Here is a 22,272-nt window from a genome sequence, read left to right as displayed (position 1 = left end):
TTCACATTAATGTCGCCCACAGTATTTAAGTCAGCAGTACATATTGTGTCTTTTTAGTCTTTTTATTTGAGAGGTTTCCTGTTAGTTATTATGTACCATTAGAAGATGTAAAAAAAAAAAGTTGTGAAAGCAAACATATGGGAGAAAAACAATGCGCACACATTCATCTTCAAATAACTTTATACTTCCGAAACTTACTAATACTGAAGGAGAAGAAATATAACCGAGAAAGGAGAGGAGATGCAGTGGAATGAGGAAGTATCAGTGTCGTACAACTACTTTAAAGACTTAAAACAATCTCTTTATGCCTCTTACAAGATGCAGTTTTAACTTTAGAGGCCTCAGTGGCTGGTCAGGAAGATACAATTCCTCATGAGACAAATCGAGTAAAGAGAATGGGGAGATGAGACAAAGTCTGTCAAATGATCCTATAAGGTTACTGTGGCAACCACACCCAGTAGTCAGACTGAGGAAGGTGTGTAAAAGCATCACTGACTGAGGACCTGCTGTGGAAATATCAGAGCCAAGAGTGTGCCTTGGAAGACGTGTTTTGATTCAACCTGAGATACTCAGAACCACAAAGCTGTGCACAGAAACACAAGTACAGGAATCTTGACCGTGTGTTTCGCGATATAAAGGTCTCATTGTGCATTTTGGACACATTTCTGTGTTAATTATATAAATGCCTCCTCTCCAGTCTCTCAGAGCTGCTTCATCCCACTTATTTACTCATCTGTGTTATGCATCATATGCATCATAGGTAAAAATAAATTTAATGGGATTCTATGGGGGAGGGGGGCTACAGGCAGCATCTGATGAAACACATTTTATTATGATACCCAAGGTGGCAGACGTGTGGAAGTGGGGAACAAAATAAATCCATTGGGTCAGAATGAATAATGGCCTCTTCATATCATCTTCCTCCCCGATCTCGACAGTATTAAAGGATATTCTGGTGGTTGGTGCGTGATTTATGGTCCCCTGGGTGACTGTGTCTGCTGCAGTCGTGTCACATGTCCAGTGTCTTAATAAAACAGAGACCACCCAGTTCAAGTCCAGAAAATCATAGCTTGATTAGAGAGATAAAGTTTTTATTAGAGCTCATGCTCAGACATGTGAAAAAACATTTCATAAAGACTGTACATTCTCCTGCCTACTTTGTAAATGGATGATGATAACGATGATACTTAATACAATGTCATAGTCATGCTGTGGATTGCTGATATAATAATACTCATTCATTGCTCATCTGCTCACTTGTGTGAACACAAATGGCAAGTTCCTCATATTAAGCACTTATCAAAGTGGTCATTGGTCAATATACTTTCACCTTGTGTTCTTATTGGCTGCAAAAATCAATCACCAAAATCAACTTAATCGACAGCACTTGAACAAATATAATGGTTTCGTCTGGGTTAACATGAGGTTACAACAGCCAAAGAGTGACCTCCGGAGAAAAGTAACAAAATCAACTGTTTCAGTAAACGCCCCCAAAACAACTCACGACCTCTGGCGAAGCCCTCTCGCAGCCCTTATGGATGGAAGCAGCAGAGGATTGAGCCGCAAAGTCTGCTGAGACAAGAGGTCGCGGTGGATGGAGGGGTCGACAAAACATCATGATATCTACAAAACACAGGGGACGGCTGTTTCTTTTCTGCTGTCAGTCAAGAGTAAACCTTCTTTTCGTTGACTGTGATTGTTGTAGTTACACTTCTGTTTTAAATCTGCCGTCTGCACGGACACCCCTGTGCAGGCACATCCAGCAATGTGTTTTATATCAACCAGCAAAGATGTTATGTGTGAGCTGGAAAAAGCACGATGGCCAAGCTGACCAAGGCAGATAAGAGAATGGTGGCAAAATGTAAGGAAGCATCCAAAAAAAATGTTTCTGATGCTGCCATAGTGCATACAAATGACATAACCTGTCCGCTTTTGGTGAAGCTGACGCATTAGTTACATCTGAAGAAGGATAACTGGCAACATGCAGCTGCAGATCATTTTTAATTTCACTGTAAATTCATTTGAGAATATTAAAACAAAACTGATTTTACTGCCAGGGAGACAATTGTTTTCCACTGGAGCTTTAACTCGAATCTCAATCTTTTACGAAACCTTTTTAACAAAAGTTCCAACTTGTAATACACAAACATGCACGGGAAAAAAACATCTGTTTTTAGACAGCATTAACTCTTCTCAAAGATGTGTTGTTCAGCTTAAAAGAAAATTGATATTCTGTCTTGGTGTCATGTCTTGCTGAACTATGACAAAGGAATACACTGATTTTTGTACTAAGCCTTTATTGATTAGTAAAACTCACATAAACCACAACAGATTGTGGCTTTGTCCACCATCAGAGGAAATTATTTCTTGAGTTCAAGTTTGGACTTAAATAACAGCTTCCAAAAGCAGTTCATTGTACAGGTGGGCACAATAATGTGAACCCATCATTTTACATCAGCAATAAGCCTTCCCTTTGACTGGCTGTGACACTAAAAATAGGTTTACCAAATGTTGCCTTCAAAATACAAGTCAAAACGCAGCCAGCGTTGAATGGCTTAAATTTTTTATCAATCGAAAAGCGAATGACGAAACCTGCGTCAGTCAGAAAACCTCTTCCTCTGGTATGAGTGGATAACCTTGACAAATCGGCGCTCAGTTTGTACCTTTTTCTCGCTTTTTACCCGCGGTCCTTGCAGAGATGCTGTGACGGCTCTAATTATTAAACAGGTGACAGAGAGGCAAGTGATTGTTTGTCATCGCTTATAATGAGCGGCACTTCGTGCGTCACGGCGAGCTCTCCACCCTGCATGTTAATTGTTGGCGGCTCAGCATGTGATGCTCCATCCCCTCACTAACTGTCCTGTACGCGTTCAGTCAAGACCACAACAATACAAGCTCGCTGCTCGGTGGATATATATTCATGCATCTCTCTTCATATGATCCAACAACTGCGTTCACTTTAAATCCTGGATATTGTTGATCGCTACTTAAGAGTCCCGGTAAGAAGGATCTACCCTGCACTTATTTCACTGTATTCATACTTGGACTCTAAGGATGTGGGCTGTCTAATTATGGAAGTTCAGAAGCTTCTTAAAATAGTTTAATCTCTCTACTCATATCTTGAAATAGCGCAGCTTGTGTTTTGAACCTCGCAAAGCTGCCTCGAAATATGTGGAATCTGGCTCAAAGTGTAAAACGTGGTTTTGTTTACGCAGAGGTCAGGAGATTATTTCTATGTGACCTTGAGTGTGTGTAGAAGTCGTCGCATCCCTCGTGACGAGCAGTAAAACCAGAGGCAGAACTACCACAATCAGCTAGTGAGGAGTCAGCTTGTCTTTTCATTGAGTGTCTTTTCACCAGTGTCCTGGTGCTGATGCTGTTCATGAGCCTTAAACAACCCACAACTGTTCTGCGCAGAATGAAAATGAAACGGGGTTTTGCTTTAAAAACGTACAGAAATGTCAGTTGACATGATTTTTCTAGGTTCTAAGATAACAGGCTTTTATCAGTAAACAGCAGGTCAGCTGGCTGTTAGTGCCATGTTTCAGACTTCTGAGAAGTGATTTCCTTTATAAAGCAGCTGACTAACTGCTAACAGTTTCACGGACTTGCTATCACAGCAGCAGTCACTGACTAATGAACAGGTTTGGACATTTAAACAAGCCTGATTACAGAGGCTGATGCATGCTGATGGTCAGAAAGAGATGAATGTGAATATTTAGTGATAGACAAATCTATTCAGTGCACCTTCCAGCTGATATGTGATGCCTGCTCACTTTGTTAAACTGTGAATAAAACCTTTATTGCAGTGTTTGTTATGTTAGCAGTGCCTGATAACAAGATGGTTTTATTTAAAAGTGAAAAATATATTTTTGTGTGATTTATGAAGTGGTAAATTGCAGTAAAGCCCTTCTATGTTTGCTTTGGACCTACGTGTGTCGTCAATAAAGTATTAAAGTAAACCTATGATAAATTAGATATGTTGCTTTTTGAGTCGTCTTGTGTTGATTAAACTATTTGAACTGTGTGTCCTCTGGTAATCATTTACTTTGATAACTGATTCAATGATCCCTTTTTTAAAAGTATATTTATATTCCCCGTTGTCCAGTATCTTATTGAGAGCTTCCTTTTCTCATTTGTGAAACTAAAAGTGATTTATGTTGGGATTTAGATTAGTTTGTAGGGGGGGAAACAGCATTACCACAATTTCATCTATCCTTGCCTTGGGGGATTTGTGACTGAGACAGTTTTTGGCTTAATCAAGAAAATAATTGTCATGCTAACTGATTATGAATGTGAGCGTATTAAAATGAATGAGTGCGCTAACACTCACTATGCAAGAATATGGACTCACAGACAACTTCTGCTTTCCTCAACATAGAAGTTTGTATTTCCTAACAGAAAGCATATAATATTTACTCTGAATATATATATATGTACTAAAAAAAAGTCCTTCTGCTGTGTCATTTGTTCAGAATGAGCATGACACCAAGAAGGCTATGAGGTTATGGTAGAGGTTATGTACAGAAGTTAAACTGATGCAGAATCAGGTCCAGAGAAAGGAGTAAACACACATTTCCCGTAGATTGTACCCTGTTTGTGTTCTGGGATTTCACCTCAAGGACAAAACACTGAATGACCGAGGAGAAAAGTATCGAAGGCTTTTACCAGCCTTTAATGTATGAAACCACTCCGCACTGACTGACTAAGTATTGGCTTGTGTCATCTGAACTGTGTGTTGACTTTGTTTTTCCAGTAGGATTATTGGTTTGGTGACCTGATGTGTTCCCAGTGTTGGCAGGATGATGCAGCCGCTGATTGATATTACATGTCTTGTACACTGTGGAGTTAGACTGAATGACAAGACAGATAAGCAGCGCTGGGGGTTTTACAGTTAATGCACACAGGATTATGAAGACTTGTGAATGGCTGTTCATGGATTATTGCATCATGAGCTCATCTTGACATGAACGTAGGAGGAAATCCATTTTCAAAGCGGGAAAATAAAAGCATATCATGAATGTGTTTTTTCTAAGTGGAAATGTGAAACATTGCAGGTCTTTGTGGGGAATCTGCTGCTGGTAACAAAGCTTGTTTTAGGCAAATGTAAGCGGCGAGTGTTGTGACGATGATGACGACTCGTGCACGTCACTGGTGTGCCACATGCATGGGGGGTCTTCGTTCAGCTTTTGCATCATACTGTTCCCCTTAATTTTAAATTCTTAACCAGAGTCAATCGCAAACCGTACAAGAGAGTGTTTCTCTTTTTCCATTCCTTATTTTTTCTTTTTCTAGCTTTGCAGTGTTCTGACGGAAGATTTTGTTTAACAGAGAAACAGCTCACTCAGTAATAATGAGCCTACAGAGGGGCCTGCAATATGGATCAGGACAGCACATGAGGGCACTTTATCCCAAGCATCATGTTAACTTCCTCTATTACGTTTGGGCCGAACCACCCACTCACTGAAAGAGGGGTCAGGATGAATGTTGCTGAGAGGCTGCGAAGGATTAGGGGATTTGCAGGAGAGAAAAAAAGCATCACTAAAAGTTAAGCTTTGCAGAGCAGGGAATTTAAATGGAACAATTTGCAGAATTGGGAATTTTCAGAACCGAAAAGTCAGGAGGGATTTAGTTAACACACCAGTTTGACAAATGCTCTCATGCCTTTGTGTTGGCATCTTTCATGACTCTACAGAAACATAACCATGTGCTACAATTCAGTGTTTTATTACAAGCTTAACTAAGCATTAAATAGAGGAGTAATGGAGTCAGCGACTGTCTGAAGCGTTACTTAAGGACCACTGGCAGGAAAAAGAAACATGAAATTACTCTACATTAACGTTTTTTTTTTTTTCAGTGTGAAATTGTAAAATCAATTATCACCCAGTAGTAGCTTGTCATTGCAACTTAAACTTGATGATGTTCTTGAAACACAATTTCTGTCTCAACCTTTCTGTCTTGTTCCTGATGCAGGACTGAAGCCAAGAGGAAGAATCCAGCTGTCCACCCCTTCAGCCGCATCCATTCATCTCTTCTCCACTCTTTGCTTGTGTCACATTTTTCAGTTCCTCCCAGTCTCTGTCTTTCTTATTTCCTCTCTCCACCCCCACCCCCTCCCAACTCTCAGCCTCCCCGATGCCTAAGAACAGCAAGGTGACACAGCGCGAGCAGAGCCATGAGCACGTCACAGAGTCTGTGGCTGACCTGCTCGCACACGAGGAGCCGCTCGACTATAAGAGCAGTTCCCTGAACGTCGGAGCAGCCGCGGGGAAGAAAGCCCCCCAGATTGAAGTGCCCGAAAACGATGGACGACCCGCCTGGAACAGCAAACTGCAGTACATTCTGGCCCAGGTGGGCTTCTCTGTGGGCTTGGGGAACGTGTGGCGCTTCCCGTATCTGTGCCAAAAAAATGGAGGAGGTGAGCTGTTGGATGATAATTACAAGAATCTCAGCAGCACACATAGTAGAAGTTACAACCACATTACATCCATTGCTTTTAATTATGTTCTAGAGCACATTTTATTGAGAAAATACAAATTTTTTTAAAATTCCACATTTACCTCCTGACCATTACTTGTATTTCAGTACGCTTCCTCGCCTGATTGACTCACACATCTATCACAAGCAACTTGCTGCTTCCTGTTTACACTAGATAATTGTTTCTGAATCCTACTTTTAAAAAAATGTTTTAGATGATGTAGTGGGACTGGATAGTGTAGTGGTATGATTGCCACCTACCATGTGGGAAACCTGAGTTCAAATCCCCTGCATGAAAGGTACTACCTCCAGTAGGGGTCCTTAGGCAAGACCCCCTTACCCTATATGCCTACCTGTAAGTTGCTTTGGATAAAAGCGTCTGCTAAAAACATGTAGTTCCGGGGTTTATCTTGATGAAATTGTCTTGAACTCACTGTGTAAGTGAGTACCCTAAAATGCTGTATTTATTCATTGACACTATTTGAATTATTTGAATTAAAAGTGGTCATGCCATGATCTAAAAAAAAAAAGCCATACACATATTTTAATATTTCTAATCAACCTTAAATTATACTTCAGTGCATTTACGGGGCAACTTAAACTTTTAATGTTGATCTCCTGTGGTTTAACTTCTCACCTTTCTTCAGTGATGAGTACTCCAGGTTTGTTGAGTGCATCAAGATGTCAGTGCTGGATGCAGTTTGAGAGCGTGGAGTAAATTCACTTCAAACTTGGCCTTTTAAAAGTTATTTATACTTTCTGTAACACTGAACAATTAAACAAAAGAAACCATAATCTAATTTTCAGCATCTTTGTTTTCAGTTTACAACAATCTAGTCTGAAGTTATCCTCTTGTTCTCTGAGGAACACACTGACTGATCAGATCCAACAGCCTTACTTGTCCTGAAAAGTACATTTTACTCTTCACCACACTTCAGGTCTTTGTACTAAACCTTAAGCTGACTTTATAAGGTTGTACAGGGAAAAAAAGTAAATACAGCCTCCTGAAGAGGATACAAAGTGATTAGGTGTGTCACAAAAGATCGACACTGATAAGAACAGAGATATTAACAAATGAGACTTGGATATTGTGTTAATATTGTGTTATTATTTCTGATTCTGTGTGAAGATGTCAAAAGGAAACAATCAATGAGAGAGACGTCTGTAATTTAGGTCAGAAATTAAGGTTGATAGTGCAAATTTGTTGACAGTGATGCTCATATGTTAGTGTGATATGTGAGAAAGAACAGAGGAGAAACTCCTCCTCAAATAGCCAAGAATGTCAGTGAAGGATGTGATCAGACTTGGACTGTAGGGAGGTAGAAACAAGTAGTATTGACAGATGAGTTATCCTTTACTGTATTCTGGGCATGGTTTTGGTCTACTTGTCTCGTTAGAGGAAAAAGTTGCTGCAGGTCAGTGTAAAGTTGTCCTGGGTGATCAGCTTGATCATATAATGAAATATTTCCATCCTCTCAAGAGTGGTCTATTCCAGGATGGCTATGGTACCATCTATGAGTGGTCACTGAATGTTTTGTTCAGAATGAAAATGATGTGAATCACATGCTGTGGCCTTCCAAACCATTGGCTCTCAACCCATTTGAAATACCTCTAAAACACTTTGGAACAATTCTGTGGACTGGTACATATATGGTCTCAACTTCCTGTTTGTCCGTGGAATGGCTGTGTGACCTCAACCATCAAAAACTACACGGCCCTTTCACTCAGGACAGAATTGCCAAGAGAGCAGCTGTATTGTGATGAAAAGTCTAAGAATAGCTGCACTATTGATTACTACAGCCAGCAGGGCAGGCTGAGCTCAACTGATACTCAGGTGGAAAAACATGAATGTAACAGTATAGGGATGAGACTTTATTTTTGTCTGGGATGCATGTATGCAATCGGAGGCGTACATATTGTAAACCTTTGTTCACTATCTGGAAAAACACCTTGTCATCATGGATTCGCGGGCTGTTGTTTCAGTCGGTCAATGTGTTTTCAGCTTTACTCTCTGTGCCTATATGTACGGATTTATGGCCAATTGGCTGGATTCATTTCCAGAGATCTCACCTCCGGACTTGTCAGGCTGTGCGACCTGGCGAAGAGCCATTTTTCACTGTGTAATTTGCTGTCTTACGGTCAATTAAATTACATTTAAAGGCTTGTGTTGTTTGCAACTTTATCACCGTGTGGGCTTTCCCGTCATTTACTCTTTAGCCCTCTCGTCACCCCTTTTCCTCTTTCGACATCTCCTATTATTCTTCCTGGTTTGTCTTCATGCTTGGCTTCAGGTGTCATATATCACTTCTTCTGTACTAGCTGGCTCGACCTTAAATAGGATGTGATGGAGTGCATTCACTTGAAGCTGATTTAAAGATCCTGGCTAAATCTCTCTGCCTCATTACTCCACCCACTATCAGACGTGTATAATTTAATGCCTGCCTTTTACGTGTTAATCGTACACTTTTGCCTGCTATATGTCTTTACATTCAGGAAGATGACTCACCCTTTGCACATGAAACACTGTTGCATCTTGGCGAATCCACCCTAGATTAAGCTCCAAAGGGTACAAATTTAGACTTCTGTTGAAATTAGTCTCAGTTTCAAAGAGTATTGGTTAACAGACTTACTGAAATTAATCGCATTTAGCAAGATATGTTATACTAATGTTAATACAATTGCATAACATACAAGTATATTTGCATCTGTTTCAGGTGCCTATTTGGTTCCTTACTTCATCCTCCTCCTCATCATCGGCATCCCACTCTTCTTCTTGGAGCTAGCAGTGGGTCAGAAGATTCGACGTGGGAGCATTGGGGTGTGGAACTATGTGTGTCCCTCTCTGGGTGGGATAGGGATGTCAAGCCTGATGGTAAGACTGTTTTCTTTCCCTTTAATCAGCATAATTCGGAGCTGTATTCCCAAAATATACTCTTGACAATAGTTCCTTTGGCTGTTGCTGTTAAATGGCACCCAGGGAAAGCGGTTTGACAGCAGCGTGGCGGGCAGGAAAAGTGTGGGTCCTCTGATAAGAATCAGAGAGAGGCTGTGGTGAGGGAACAGCTGTCCAATCCCGCTGTTACATAGAAATTCATGTGCAGAATGTGCACCAGCTTCAGGACGCAACAACAAGAGGCCAAAACTCTGTCTTTTATGTTTAGACGTGCACTCAGGCGTACGTTTTTCTTTACTTTGACCACCTACTACATTGTTGAGCAATACTGAAGACATCCAAACTAGAAGATAATATTTCAAATTCTTCAAACTACCCTCTTTTTTGATTCAATGATAGTCAGTGATTCAACAGCTTCATTGTGTAATCACTTGGAATGCCTTGAAGCAGCTCTTAGTTCTGTTCAACACTTGTTATATATCTTTCAAACTCTGAGGTCCAACTCATCCCAAACCATTTCATTTGGGCTTTGTTCGGGTGATTGTTTAAGCAAGGTCACCTGACACAGTACTCTTTCACTCTTCTAGTAGGTATAATGGTTGTTACATAGCCCAGAGGTGTGTTTTTGATAATTGTCCAGTTGATAAACCTATTATGGTCCGACCAAGTGCAAACTCGACAAGATGGCATGTATCTGCAGAATGCTGTGTTAGCGATGTTTGCTCAGCATCAAAGCACTCCTCCTCTGTTCTCCATGGTGGGAACCACAGATGAGATACCATCTGCTCCTCTTTTCCCGTGTCTAACAAAGATGAAGGTTTGAAGGGGAAATCGTGATTTTTAACTCGTAAGACAAAAGCTTTGATTCCCGGTGGTCTGATTTCAGTTTTCTGTTTACCTTGGCCCAAGCAATTCTCCTCTTCTGATGGTCCATTTCGAGTAGAGGCCTCATTGCAGCAGTTTCATCATGTAGACTTTAATCTGAGGTGCTGCTGATTGATTATTTATGACTGGTCACTCTAATCAGCTTACCCTCTTTAGCAGAGATGAGCCTTGCTTTGTTTGTCCTGTGACTGTCCTCGTTTGATTGTTTTCCAGTGGCACCCAAAGACAGAGTTCTTGCACTTTTTCAGACTGACTGAAAGTAAAGATGTACTGTCATTTCTCTTTCCTTGGTTGAGTCACTCATTCTTGACCTATTGTGAAATATTTTTTTTCATGCAAACCAACACCACACTGACAACACAACTGATGTTCTCACATCAACACATTGAGATGACATAAAGAGCTATTAACTGAAATGCATTTCAAGTTATTACCTCATGAAGCTGTTATAATAGAGCGCAGATGATAGATAAAAATAGATATGGATATAGGGTAAGACACTGAACGCCCTCACTGCCCGGATATGTTCACGAGTGTTTGATTATAGAGAGAAAAGCTCTGCCTATGTGGAGAGCGTTTTCACAATGAGAAGCGCTGAATGAAGGTTTGTGGGAATGGTGGATGAACAAACTGTACTGTACGGCTAGGAATGTTTAAAAGGCCCTCTGTACAGACTATACATAGGTACACATCTGATGCGAGAACATGAAAAGCTGTGTTGGTCCACAGCACCTTACAAAAACGGGCTCAAAAATTGCACCATGACTATGCTTTTCTTCCTCTGCTCCCTACACAGACACAGCTTAAGCTTTAGATTCATCTGCATGTTGATGTGCTGTATCTCCATACGTGTTACTGTGTAACTGTGTTTTCTTTCTACGTCTCACTATTGTTGAAGTAGCCAAACATTATAAGGAGAAAGGAAGGGATGGTAGAAGGCGCTAATCCAGGTGTTAAGACATAACTGGTTCGATAACCATCCTGCACATTGTTTTTAGCTGTCAATTTTCCTTTCTACCTCTTTTTCATAAGCAATCCCTTACTTTTCTACAGCACTGTCATCCACAAATAGTTAGGGTTAGAATGAATGTATATGGTTATGTCTACATCTTACAAAATACATGGGTAGACAGTTATAAAAATCTACTGTGTTCTGCCTTATGTATACCACCACAGCTCTCTGTTGGGTTTTTGGGTGTCACTGATGTGTTTGAGACTGAAAGGTAGCCGTCTTCAAAGTTGCATGACTTGCACAGAGAGAACTATAAATACCTCAAAGAATATCACGGCTAAAAAGAGAGCACTTTAATTATTCATGCGTTCCTCAACATTATTGAGAGTCTGAATGTCCTTGCTGGCAAGACTACTAAGAAGACTGACAGCAACATGGGACATGCACACAGCCTGATGCCTCGTTTGCATGCTACTCTCATTTTGCACAGATGTTGTTCTGCAAAGAAATTATGTTAAGTTTAACATCTATCTATCTATCTATCTATCTATCTATCTATCTATCTATCTATCTATCTATCTATCTATCTATCTATCTATCTATCTATCTATCTATCTATCTATCTATCTATCTATCTATCTATCTATCTATCTATCTATCTCTCTCTCTATCTCTCTATCTATCTATCTATCTATCTATCTATCTATCTACCTATCTATCTATCTATCTAGGTGTGTGGCTTTGTGGGTCTCTACTACAATGTGATCATTGGCTGGAGCATCTTCTACTTTTTCCAGTCCTTCCAGTACCCTCTGCCGTGGAGTGATTGTCCAATCAGAAAAAATGGGACACTTGCCAGTGAGTGACAATGAATATCGACTTAGTGACAAGCAATTTACTGTGACGTGGGCCTTAAATTCTTTGGAAGAGCACGTGAACACAACACAACAGAGACATGGCAAAGATAGAATTGAAATTAAAATGACACAAATAGAGCTAACATGATGGTGTTAAGCAGGTAAAACATGTGGTTATTATATTGCATATATTCACCATATAGGTTTTGTGTGATAGTGTGCTGTTGTTTATTTGTTCATTTGTCGATGCAGATGTAACGTGTATGGAGTTTTGAGCTTGAAACGTCAGCAGGATTCACATTCTGCGGACAAATTAGTGATCAAAATTTTGCGGCTCGTGTTGTTCAGATATTTTAAATAAAAAAAAATAAGATGGAGCCTCGCTGTAATGGTGGCTGTAAATCACGAAGAAATAGAGTTTTGGACAGGAACATGTTGTCCAGAAGTGACGCGTAAAATCAAAGGGCAGGTTCAACATGAAAGTTCAAACTCAATCTAAATGGGGACGAGAAGGTTATTTCTTCAAGGATGCTTGAAATATATTTTGGTCTCAGTCAGTTAGACTACACTGAGGTCTTAATGTTGACCCAACCCATTATAGGTGCTAGACAGTGTGCCGTTGTTTTACTTTGAATTTCAGCCGCCACTAACTATCTTGCCCTGTCACGTCCCATTTACATGTCTAAATTAGCAGGCCGACTAGGTCGCCTTTGTTCAACTGTGTCTCTAGAAAAGGCACCAGATTAATTTCAGTAATTGGGAGAGCAAAAACTTAATATATGACACTTTCTGTGAAAAACTGCAGCTAAGCAGCTGGCAGTGGCTGGAAACAGGAATCAAACAGCTGACATAACAAGGAAAATATAACTCATCTACCTGCTGAACTAAAGCTGATGACGTGTTGGTGTTTAAGCTAAATTATTTGCTATGAAGACAAAATTAAACAAATCAAAAATCTTTATGTCCTTTAAAGCTGTTCACCGTGATTTGATGGCATGTTTTCTTGTTGGTAGTGATAAAGAAAAAATAAAGAGAAAAATCCTTAACATGTTAAGGATTATATCACATTTGGAATTATTTAAATTTGTGTCACTGATGAGGCCAACCATAGCAGGACATCCTGCTCACAATCATGCCTGTGCGTTGCGTCATCTACATCATCCTTACAGCTCCCTGTCACCACTTCTCTGACATAATCCATACTGAAACCCTCTGGAGTTTATTCAATTAGCGGTGATAATAAAGTAACCCACAGGGCAGCCAAGAAACACTCGGCACGTATATGACTCAGCAAGGCTCAGACAGCTGGCAGTGAGATGAGGAGAAGAGATTCAGCCACTCAGAATGAGGGACAGTGGCAGAATGTTGAATATTAGCTTGTCATTGATCTATTTCCACTGTGGCAAACTAAGACATAATAGACAATCAACAAATGTATCACTGAATTTAAGATATATGTTACACATACTGCAGACTCATTTATAAAGAGATGACCTTTGGACCTCTATGGGTTTATTTGTCTCTGGACTGACGACCGTACGTCTTCCTGTGGTATTTTAACGATTTGTGACTCTTATATCAGCCACATACAGTAGAGAGCTTTTCCTCAAGGTTGAGTATACATTGAAAAAATGTCTGGTGTTTATGTGAATTGGAGATTCATGCTTTGCATACTAAGTGCACAGGTGACCTTGTGTAGCACACTGGCATCTGTGAGGTGTAAACCTGCTGTGAATTGAGAATATTGACCCTGTACAGACATGCTCAGTCTCTGTGCGTCTCCCCCCTTTGCTTTCCTCAACCTCCCGTGTCCCTGTTGTGTCTTCACACCTATTTCTTTTCGCTAAGTAAACTTGCGCTTTTTTCACTCTGGTGCACAGTTGTGGAGCCGGAGTGTGAGAAAAGCTCGGCCACAACCTATTTCTGGTACCGGCAGACTCTGAACACAACCAGCACCATCGCAGAGAGCGGCGGCCTCAATGTCAAAATGACCATGTCTCTGCTGGTGGCCTGGATCATTGTCTGTCTCGCTGTCATTAGAGGAATCGCCTCCTCTGGGAAGGTAGTGTTGTGGAAAGGATGAGACAGAAATAGAGGAGAGAAAAATATGAATTATGGATGTATCTTGAGTGTATGTTTTCTCTTTTTTACCTCCACAGGTAATGTATTTCAGCTCTCTGTTCCCCTACGTGGTGCTGTTCTGCTTCCTGGTCAGGGGTTTAATGCTGAAGGGATCAGTAGACGGGATCGCTCACATGTTTACTCCCAAGGTGATCCTCACACAATTGCTGTGTCTTCCCATAGTTTTCTTGTTCCCTGATATTTTTAGCTCTTCAGGCTAATACACGTTGTAATGAAGTTCCTCTCCTCATGTCTCAGTTGGAGAAAATGTTGGAGCCCCAGGTGTGGAGGGAAGCAGCCACCCAGGTCTTCTTCGCCTTGGGTCTGGGGTTTGGAGGAGTCATAGCCTTCTCCAGTTACAATAAGATAGACAACAACTGCCACTTCGATGCTGTGCTCGTCTCTGTTATCAACTTCTTGACCTCTGTTTTGGCCACCTTGGTGGTGTTTGCTGTGCTGGGCTTTAAGGCCAACATCATGAATGAAAAGTGTGTCACAGAGTAAGTTGAACACTTTCTCAACAACCTTTCTGTCATGGTTTGTGGTTTTTCTTTTATTTGCTTTCCTCTGGTTTGTACTTTGATGTTAGGGGTTTACTCTGTTTCTTCCCCAGCTGCATTTGGATTGCCCGCAGCAGTGCCAGCTTGCTTAAGGAATAAAAAACTAAATTTAAATGAATGGGCAGACTATTCAGAATGAGATTGTTTAAATAACATTCAAAATAACATTTTTTGTCTTTAACCCTCTGCAGCACCGACAGTTTCTGGTATACAGGCTTTGTCAAAATGTCATAAAATTAGTTTTATCTCTCACAAATTAAGTGTGATTGTTGATCTGCCCTAAAAACACTGACCTAAATTTTTTAACCTCACACTACAGAATGTGTGACCATCAGTATATTAGAGAAACTACGGTCCATGTGGTTTAGTGCCTGACACTTTAACCATCAGACTGCACATATATCTGATACTATGACTCAACAGTTAATGCCCATAAGTAAATGTCAATCAAGTTTGCTTGTATTTGTTTAGCTTAATATTTCTTAATGTCGAGCCATATATCTGCATCAAGATCATTCTGATCCTGCTCTTTCTTTTTTCTGCAGGAATGCAGAAAAGATCCTGGGATACCTCAACTCTAACGTCCTGAGCCACGACCTCATTCCTCCACATGTAAACTTTTCCCATCTAACGACATCAGACTATGCTGAGATGTATGGGGTCATCAAGACCGTGAAAGAGGACGGCTTTGCCCAGTTGGGTCTGGAGCCTTGTGTTCTGGAGGACGAGCTCAACAAGGTAAGTCTTTTGCACACATTATAATAGCTGAATCCACAGCAAGTGCTGTTTCTCACAGCCCTGATCGTCTCTCTGCAGTCAGTCCAGGGCACTGGCCTGGCCTTCATCGCCTTCACAGAGGCCATGACCCATTTCCCGGCTTCTCCATTCTGGTCAGTCATGTTCTTCTTCATGCTTATCAACCTGGGTCTGGGTAGCATGATCGGCACCATGACTGGCATCACCACACCCGTCCTTGACACCTACAAAGTGCCGAAGGAACTTTTCACAGGTATGCCCTCCCCCACCCAACCACCAGTCTGTCTCCCCCTCACAGGCCTTTGCTTTTAGTAGATGAAACCGTTTATTCAGCACTTAGAAAGGATTAAAGTACATCTGGGAATGGGCTGCATTAGGCTTTGTAACATTGCTCTGAGTGTTCTGAATGCTAAACAGTAAGAGGAAATAAAACCACTCTCTGGCTGTTAGACAAACGTCTTGAACTTTTTCCCGTAATTTCCTCTGAATGAGGTCTAATCTCCCCTTTTGTGTGTTTTTTTTTCAGTGTGTTGCTGCATTGTGGCTTTTTTTTGTGGCCTGTTGTTTGTTCAGCGTTCAGGGAATTATTTTGTCACCATGTTCGATGATTATTCAGCTGGTCTGCCTCTCACTGTCGTGGTCATCCTGGAAAATGTATCTGTTGCCTGGATATACGGCACTAAAAGGTGAGATTAACATTTGTGTGTGTCTGCGATTAATATTTCTGTAGCTCTGTTTGGGGATAAATTGTCCTTGTTGTTTTTCTTTTGCTTTTTCAGGTTCATGCAGGACCTGGAGGACATGTTGGGGTTTCGGCCATCTATGATCTATTTCTACCTGTGGAAATACGTATCCCCTCTCTGTCTCATCGTTCTCATCTCAGCTACGGTCATAGAGATGGCCATCAGCCCACCGGGATATAATGCTTGGGTTCAAGAGCTGGTCAGTCTGTGTGTCTGTGTGTTTGTGTGGGTGAGAGCGAGTGATCTCCTGGGCTTTAGAATGGCTTTGACATCATCAAACCATAAAACAGACATTTTGGACAAACAAACGGGAGTGGGTGCCATATGTAATCATTCTAAAAAAGACTAGATAAAGTTGTTATTTTAGATTTACCATGTAAATATCATTGGATTAAGTATACCATTTATTTAATTGATCACAGCAAAATTCTGTCATCTCAGTTTTGGTAGCTACAAGAATTTTTCGATACAAGATTTATAGATGCACTTTACCTCTTGCGATGTGTGTCTTTACATAAATTAGCCAAAAGCCTAAAAACACCTGTCTAATATTCAGTAGGTCCACCCCATGCCTCCTTAGACCTGTTGGAGCTGGGACACAGGAACTCCTGGGGACGGGGGGGGTCCTATGGTGTCTTGCATTGTGATGGCACTGTGGGTTGCTATAACGGTTTCTGTGGATCTGCCTTGTGGGCTCTTTGGAGTTTGAAGGACAGCCTAATGCCTTGGCAACTTAGTTTTGTTCCTGCAGCTGTTTATGAACATTTGCTGTTGAAGATCATGGCAGAATATTTCATTTTAACAAGGTTATAATCATTTATTGTATGGCTGTTAAGGCTGATTGGTGGCTGATTGATTCAGATCAGATCAAAGATGTTTCTTTTGTATTTCTTTTCGAGTTGTACATCATCACTTAAACCCTCTCTGTTGCTTTAGGCCCAAGAACGCTTCGAGAGCTACCCTCCGTGGGCTCTGGCCATGTGTTTCGCTCTCATTGTAGTGGCCATGCTTCCTCTCCCTATTGTCTTCATCGCTCGTCACTTCAACCTGATGTCAGATGGCTCCAATAAGCTCTCTGTCTCCTACCGTAAAACTATGATGAAAGACATATCCAACCTTGAGGAGCAAGACGAGGCTAGGTTCATCCTTGGAGCTAAGCCCGGTGACGTATCATCAGTTCCGGCATGCAGACCCTACCTGACTCCAGCAGGGAATAAAGCGCTGGATCCCAACTCTTTGTCTCCCAACATCTGCTATGGTACAAGCTACCAAAACGCTGCCATAAGCCCTACCACACCAACAACACCAACTACGCCTGTTACACCAGAGTCTGACTCTTGAGTGTTGTCCAACCCCAAGAAACAACCCTCAGAAACCCAGTCCTGTATAACACTTTACTTTTCAGCCATAAATCTCCACTGGGGTTCACTCCTGCACCAAGTATTCCCACCACTGCCCTATTAATGCAACAAAACTACAAAGACACTCAATTAATCATGAGCATATACGCTTCCCAAAACATTACCAAGGAGCAACCTGAATGTCCGCAGTGTTTCCATATTTCCCAAAATCTGGAAAAAACATTCAGAGATATATATTGACGAGCACGAGAATAAACTATACATATTTAAAATCATCAGGTTTGCTTACTTTAGCTGAAGTTCTGTGATCTGCTCCTCTTTGCCTTAGTCTAAGGTACATCAGTGGACATGAGCCCAACAGCACAATGCACATCACTGTACAGTGCAGGGGGTTTGAATGAATGTAATGGAGTCTGTGTGGTGGAAGGTTTGAGTTATAAAAGACTCATTCAGTACAGTGGCACAACAAACTGAGGGGAATGTGAATTTTATCATTTAAAGTAATAAAATCTAAGCGTTTTTGTTGCTTCCCTCTGTAGCAATACTGAGTGTCAAAGCCATACACAGCGTGACACAGACCGATTTATCTGTTAGGTATTATGCAGTGTTTCAATACTGAGCTCAGCTGTTCTTAGAGGCTCTGATCTACAAAATGCATTTCATCATGTGGATTTGTTTTTACAGGACTTTCTGTATAGAAGGCTGCTCTAAAGACACCTATTTCTGTTAGACCCAGAGTAGAACTCCTGCTGTAGTTTATGTGTAACAATCCTTGTTCATTCTGTAAAAAGGTATGTACAGTGTAGTAATGTAATCTAAGATAAAATAGTTTTTCTTAGAAGAAAGTGAGAGCCATCACATTCATGTTGTCAAATGTTCCACAGAAAATCATCTCAGTTTCACCACCAAAGAATAAAACATTGATAAATAGCACTTGAATTCTAGCACAGAATAACAGACTTTATGTGCAGAACTGCACTGAAAGCGACCTACGAAGAGCTTATTTTAAACTCATGAGACTGAAATACAAGGCAGTATGATTTTTTTAAGTGACAGGAAGCACAGTTTGTTCATGAGGATTTGAAACAAACATCCAGTTTGCTGGTTCGATGCTACAACAGCACAAAGGAGATTATTGTGTATAAGCAAAATGCTGACTCTAATTATTCTGTTATTTCGACCGCCCAGTGCACGTGTGGAATTGAATCTAACTTCAATCATCAAATGTGTTTCACACAGTACAACATATATTTAGATATGTATCTTTATTGGAGCACAAACTATGTTCACTTTGACCAAAACAAGATTAACTTAAAAGAGAAAAATGGACCAAAAGTATTAGGAGCCACTGGAGCAAAAATCCTAATTATGTCAACTTGCCAGCTTATTTGATAGTTTGTATTCCAGAAAGCCTTAGACTCCTCACATGCACAAGCAGAAAGGTATGCGCACACAAACGTGCTGTTTTCTGTGGAATACTAAGCCTCCTAAACATGTTACTGAAGACGGGTACAGCTGAGGTGGATGTCTTGCCGCTAATGTGTTTAATTTTTCTACACACTGATTGTGAATAATTGTGCAAAACTGTCTACAAGTTAAAACTGAGCACATTTAAGTTAGAAAGTGTTAGTCAGAAAATGACATCTGCTTATTTTTTTTATTACAGTATTCAAAGCAATGGTGTTAAAGTATAAATGGGGTATATTTATAATCCTGTATATTTGCAGTTATGTAGGTGTGACGAGTAACAAAGATTTATCTTTTACAAGTCATCAGTAGTGTATATTTTCATGTTGTGTGATGCTTATTGAAACCGTGTATTTTAAGACTTAAATGTTCTATTGTTTGTGCAGCTTGTTCTTGTTGTGGGATATGAAAATGCTAACATGAGTGTCATCCTGTATGGACAGCATCTACATCCTGTGGCCGCACCACGTGTCAGGTGATGCAGAAGCATCTGTCTCCACCTCTGGTTTACTGGTTTGCTCGTTGTCAGCCACATTAGCTTCAAAGTGCTGTTGTGATTTCACTCAAGGTCATGACAGATTGCCGCAGAAAAGAATCCCAGTCAGCCGAAATTGTGATTCAGATTTATACGAATGTAGCATTAGAGCAGTTGAGAGCGACGGAGCAGAGAGTAGACTTATAAAAGTTTAACCAATGGGAGGCGTGGTTTCAAAGTGAGAACATGGAGGTAGCTACCTCTGCTGCAGTGTTGCAGCTTTTTTCCATCGTCATCATTTCTTGAAAGAATTATTCATAATTATGGATTCTTCTATATTTCAAATAACAGTGAGAAAAAAAGCACAAATCTGAAAAAAAATCTTTGTTCCCAGTGTATATATTTTTTTAAGATCCAGTATATAGAGGTGTACTGATGTTCTTACAGGAGCCCAAAGCCTGACATCCTCCCTTCTTTCCCACTTTTAAGCTCTTTTTTGTTTATTTAAAGACCGTACCTGTTTCAGAATAGTCCAGAAAAGGAACGAGAGACACCATCTGAATCTATATAGGTGGGTTTTACCAAGTTATCCAGATTTGAAAGCCATTGTTTGGGTTGCCAGTTTTGTTTCTCTTATCGTTTGTTTTGGTGTTAGAGTTTGCTGCTGTGCTGCAACACCCAAAGGTTTTTATCATATTTTCGTTACCAACTCAACACCTATTGCACCTTGATTAAAAGCCCCTCACATAAGTATTTAGTGCACGTGGCACCCTTTTTTTTTTATCTGATGCGTAGGAAAATGCTCTACAGCTGTAAAATGCCAGTTATCCTTCTGCACTAGCTGCTCCACTAATAAACAGCAATAAAAAACATAATTTTAACTCAACTCCCAAGTGTGTGACTGTTTGAGTCCAACCTTGAGACTGTTGTTATCACAGCCTTTTATTGTCTTTATTTAGACCTCCGGTCTTTTTTTACTTCCTTCACCTCCCCCTAACGCCTTTGTTAGGCATTAAAAGTATCCTCCTGTTTAAGGTTATAACAATCTCACGGTTAGACATTCAAATACATTATAAAACACATTTCACTGAAAGACCCTTGCTTGCATTCTCAACATTGTCTTGGTGTTGTGTCCTGCAACTGCTACGTTACCAGCTTGGGAAATCCTGCACATCCAATCTTGATAGTGTGAAGGTACCATATGCTCTGAATGCTGTCGCAGCGGGTTCCTGAACAGGCTTCCCTATGTGACAAGATTGCAAATAACACCTTTAAAACTTCTTGCTCCACGCTTCTCCAAGACAGATGAAATATTACATGCTGTTAAGCATTTACATACAAAGTAATCTATTTCTAGAATATTGTTGAAGCGTCATAGACGTTGCTGGTAAAACACCTGAACAACTTGTCTGTATCAGGATGTTAATGTACATTAATGAGCCCTTCTCTGCTCTCCAAATAGCTAACCTCAGAAAAATGATAGTATCCTGCTGCACTTTATGTGAATGTAAAGATAGTGTCCAGTGACACCTCATCTCATCTTCAGGCCAAACTTGACATTTTCAGCCCCCTAGTGGTGGCTCAGACATCATTCATCTCACTTATTCATCCATTTAAAAGTGTTGTTTTGTGTTTTTTGTGATGAATGTTAATAGGACTGCTGGTGTGTTTTAGTTCATCTTAGTAGTATGGTAACAAAAAGTAATAATAAATGTGATTAATGCACTTTCCACGAGTAAAGCAGTAAATTTCACAGTCGGTGTAAAAGCAATATCATGTTATTTAAACTCTAGAATAACTGTGGCTGAAAGGAAAATGACACCTGAGTCTTGGTTCATAAGAATCACTGGGAACATCCTCATAGGATGGTATATACAGAAAGATATATACAATAATATGACTTTTTAAGTGCTCAAATGTGTGTGTGTGCGTGTGTATATGTATAATTGTGTGTATAGATTTAGACTGGTGAGTGTGGGGCCTTACTGAGAATACATCTACCTGTACAGGAGACCCACTTAAAAACTTCCCTTTACAGCTTATTTTTCTTCTCTGTCATATGATTGTATAATAATGATGAAAATAATCAGAATAAAGAGTGGACAAGCTGCTGTTGTATTTCTGGATTTTTCTGGTTCAAAATTGGGTCAAACGTCTGTGAAGATTAATTCTGGAAACCATTAGCTGTTGTGTAATAAGCAGGGCTGTGGGGGCAGACAAGTTATAAAAAGTAATAAAAGGGGAAATTAAATGTGATTGGACAAGAGACAAGGCTTTCAACATTGTATTTTTACCAGTGTGCTCCACATAGGTTGATTGGCTCAAACATAATTCATCAACATTACTGTGATTTCGATATGGAATTTGAATGTTAAATGGAAACCAGAAACTAAAGTCTTTGCCTTCAAATTCCATATGTTCAAATTCAGATGACTATTAGAGTTTAGTCGGGATAAGCAGTAAATCACAGTGTCATTGACCTGTGCAGAAAGCATCTTCTCAGACACCCTAAAACACTTGCAGCTGCCATGCTGAAAGACTTTTCCAGCCATGCTAATCTTAGTCAGACTTGAACCCTCTGTTGTTTTATGAGTGCTGTATCATTGAAGACCATTAAAGAGACATGGATGCGAGATACCAAAGTCACCGATCAGTCACTTTTAAAGAAAATTACTCACATAGAGAAAAGTCCATCATCACTCTTGCGGACAGTACAACACTATGT

The 22,272-nt window shown here is 40.4% G+C and overlaps 1 protein-coding gene across 1 annotated transcript; it reads left to right on the top strand.

The window, feature by feature from the left end:
* The first annotated feature begins 2,815 nt into the window (after positions 1-2,815).
* On the top strand, positions 2,816-21,648 carry LOC140303437 (sodium-dependent neutral amino acid transporter SLC6A17-like). Its single transcript, XM_072382197.1, has 12 exons — positions 2,816-2,999; positions 5,974-6,418; positions 9,192-9,349; positions 11,939-12,065; positions 13,945-14,126; positions 14,224-14,334; positions 14,444-14,685; positions 15,291-15,483; positions 15,562-15,754; positions 16,028-16,187; positions 16,281-16,443; positions 17,181-21,648. Exons 2-12 carry the CDS (start codon positions 6,136-6,138, stop codon positions 17,583-17,585), a joined length of 2,217 nt encoding a protein of 738 aa, XP_072238298.1. The 5' UTR covers positions 2,816-2,999; positions 5,974-6,135; the 3' UTR covers positions 17,586-21,648.
* Positions 21,649-22,272: the final 624 nt, after the last annotated feature.

The sequence above is a fragment of the Leuresthes tenuis genome, unplaced genomic scaffold (assembly GCF_036924035.1).
Source record: "Leuresthes tenuis unplaced genomic scaffold, fLeuTen1.0.hap1 SCAF_3, whole genome shotgun sequence".
NCBI lineage: Eukaryota > Metazoa > Chordata > Actinopteri > Atheriniformes > Atherinopsidae > Leuresthes > Leuresthes tenuis.
This window is presented reverse-complemented; position numbering and strand designations above follow the sequence as displayed.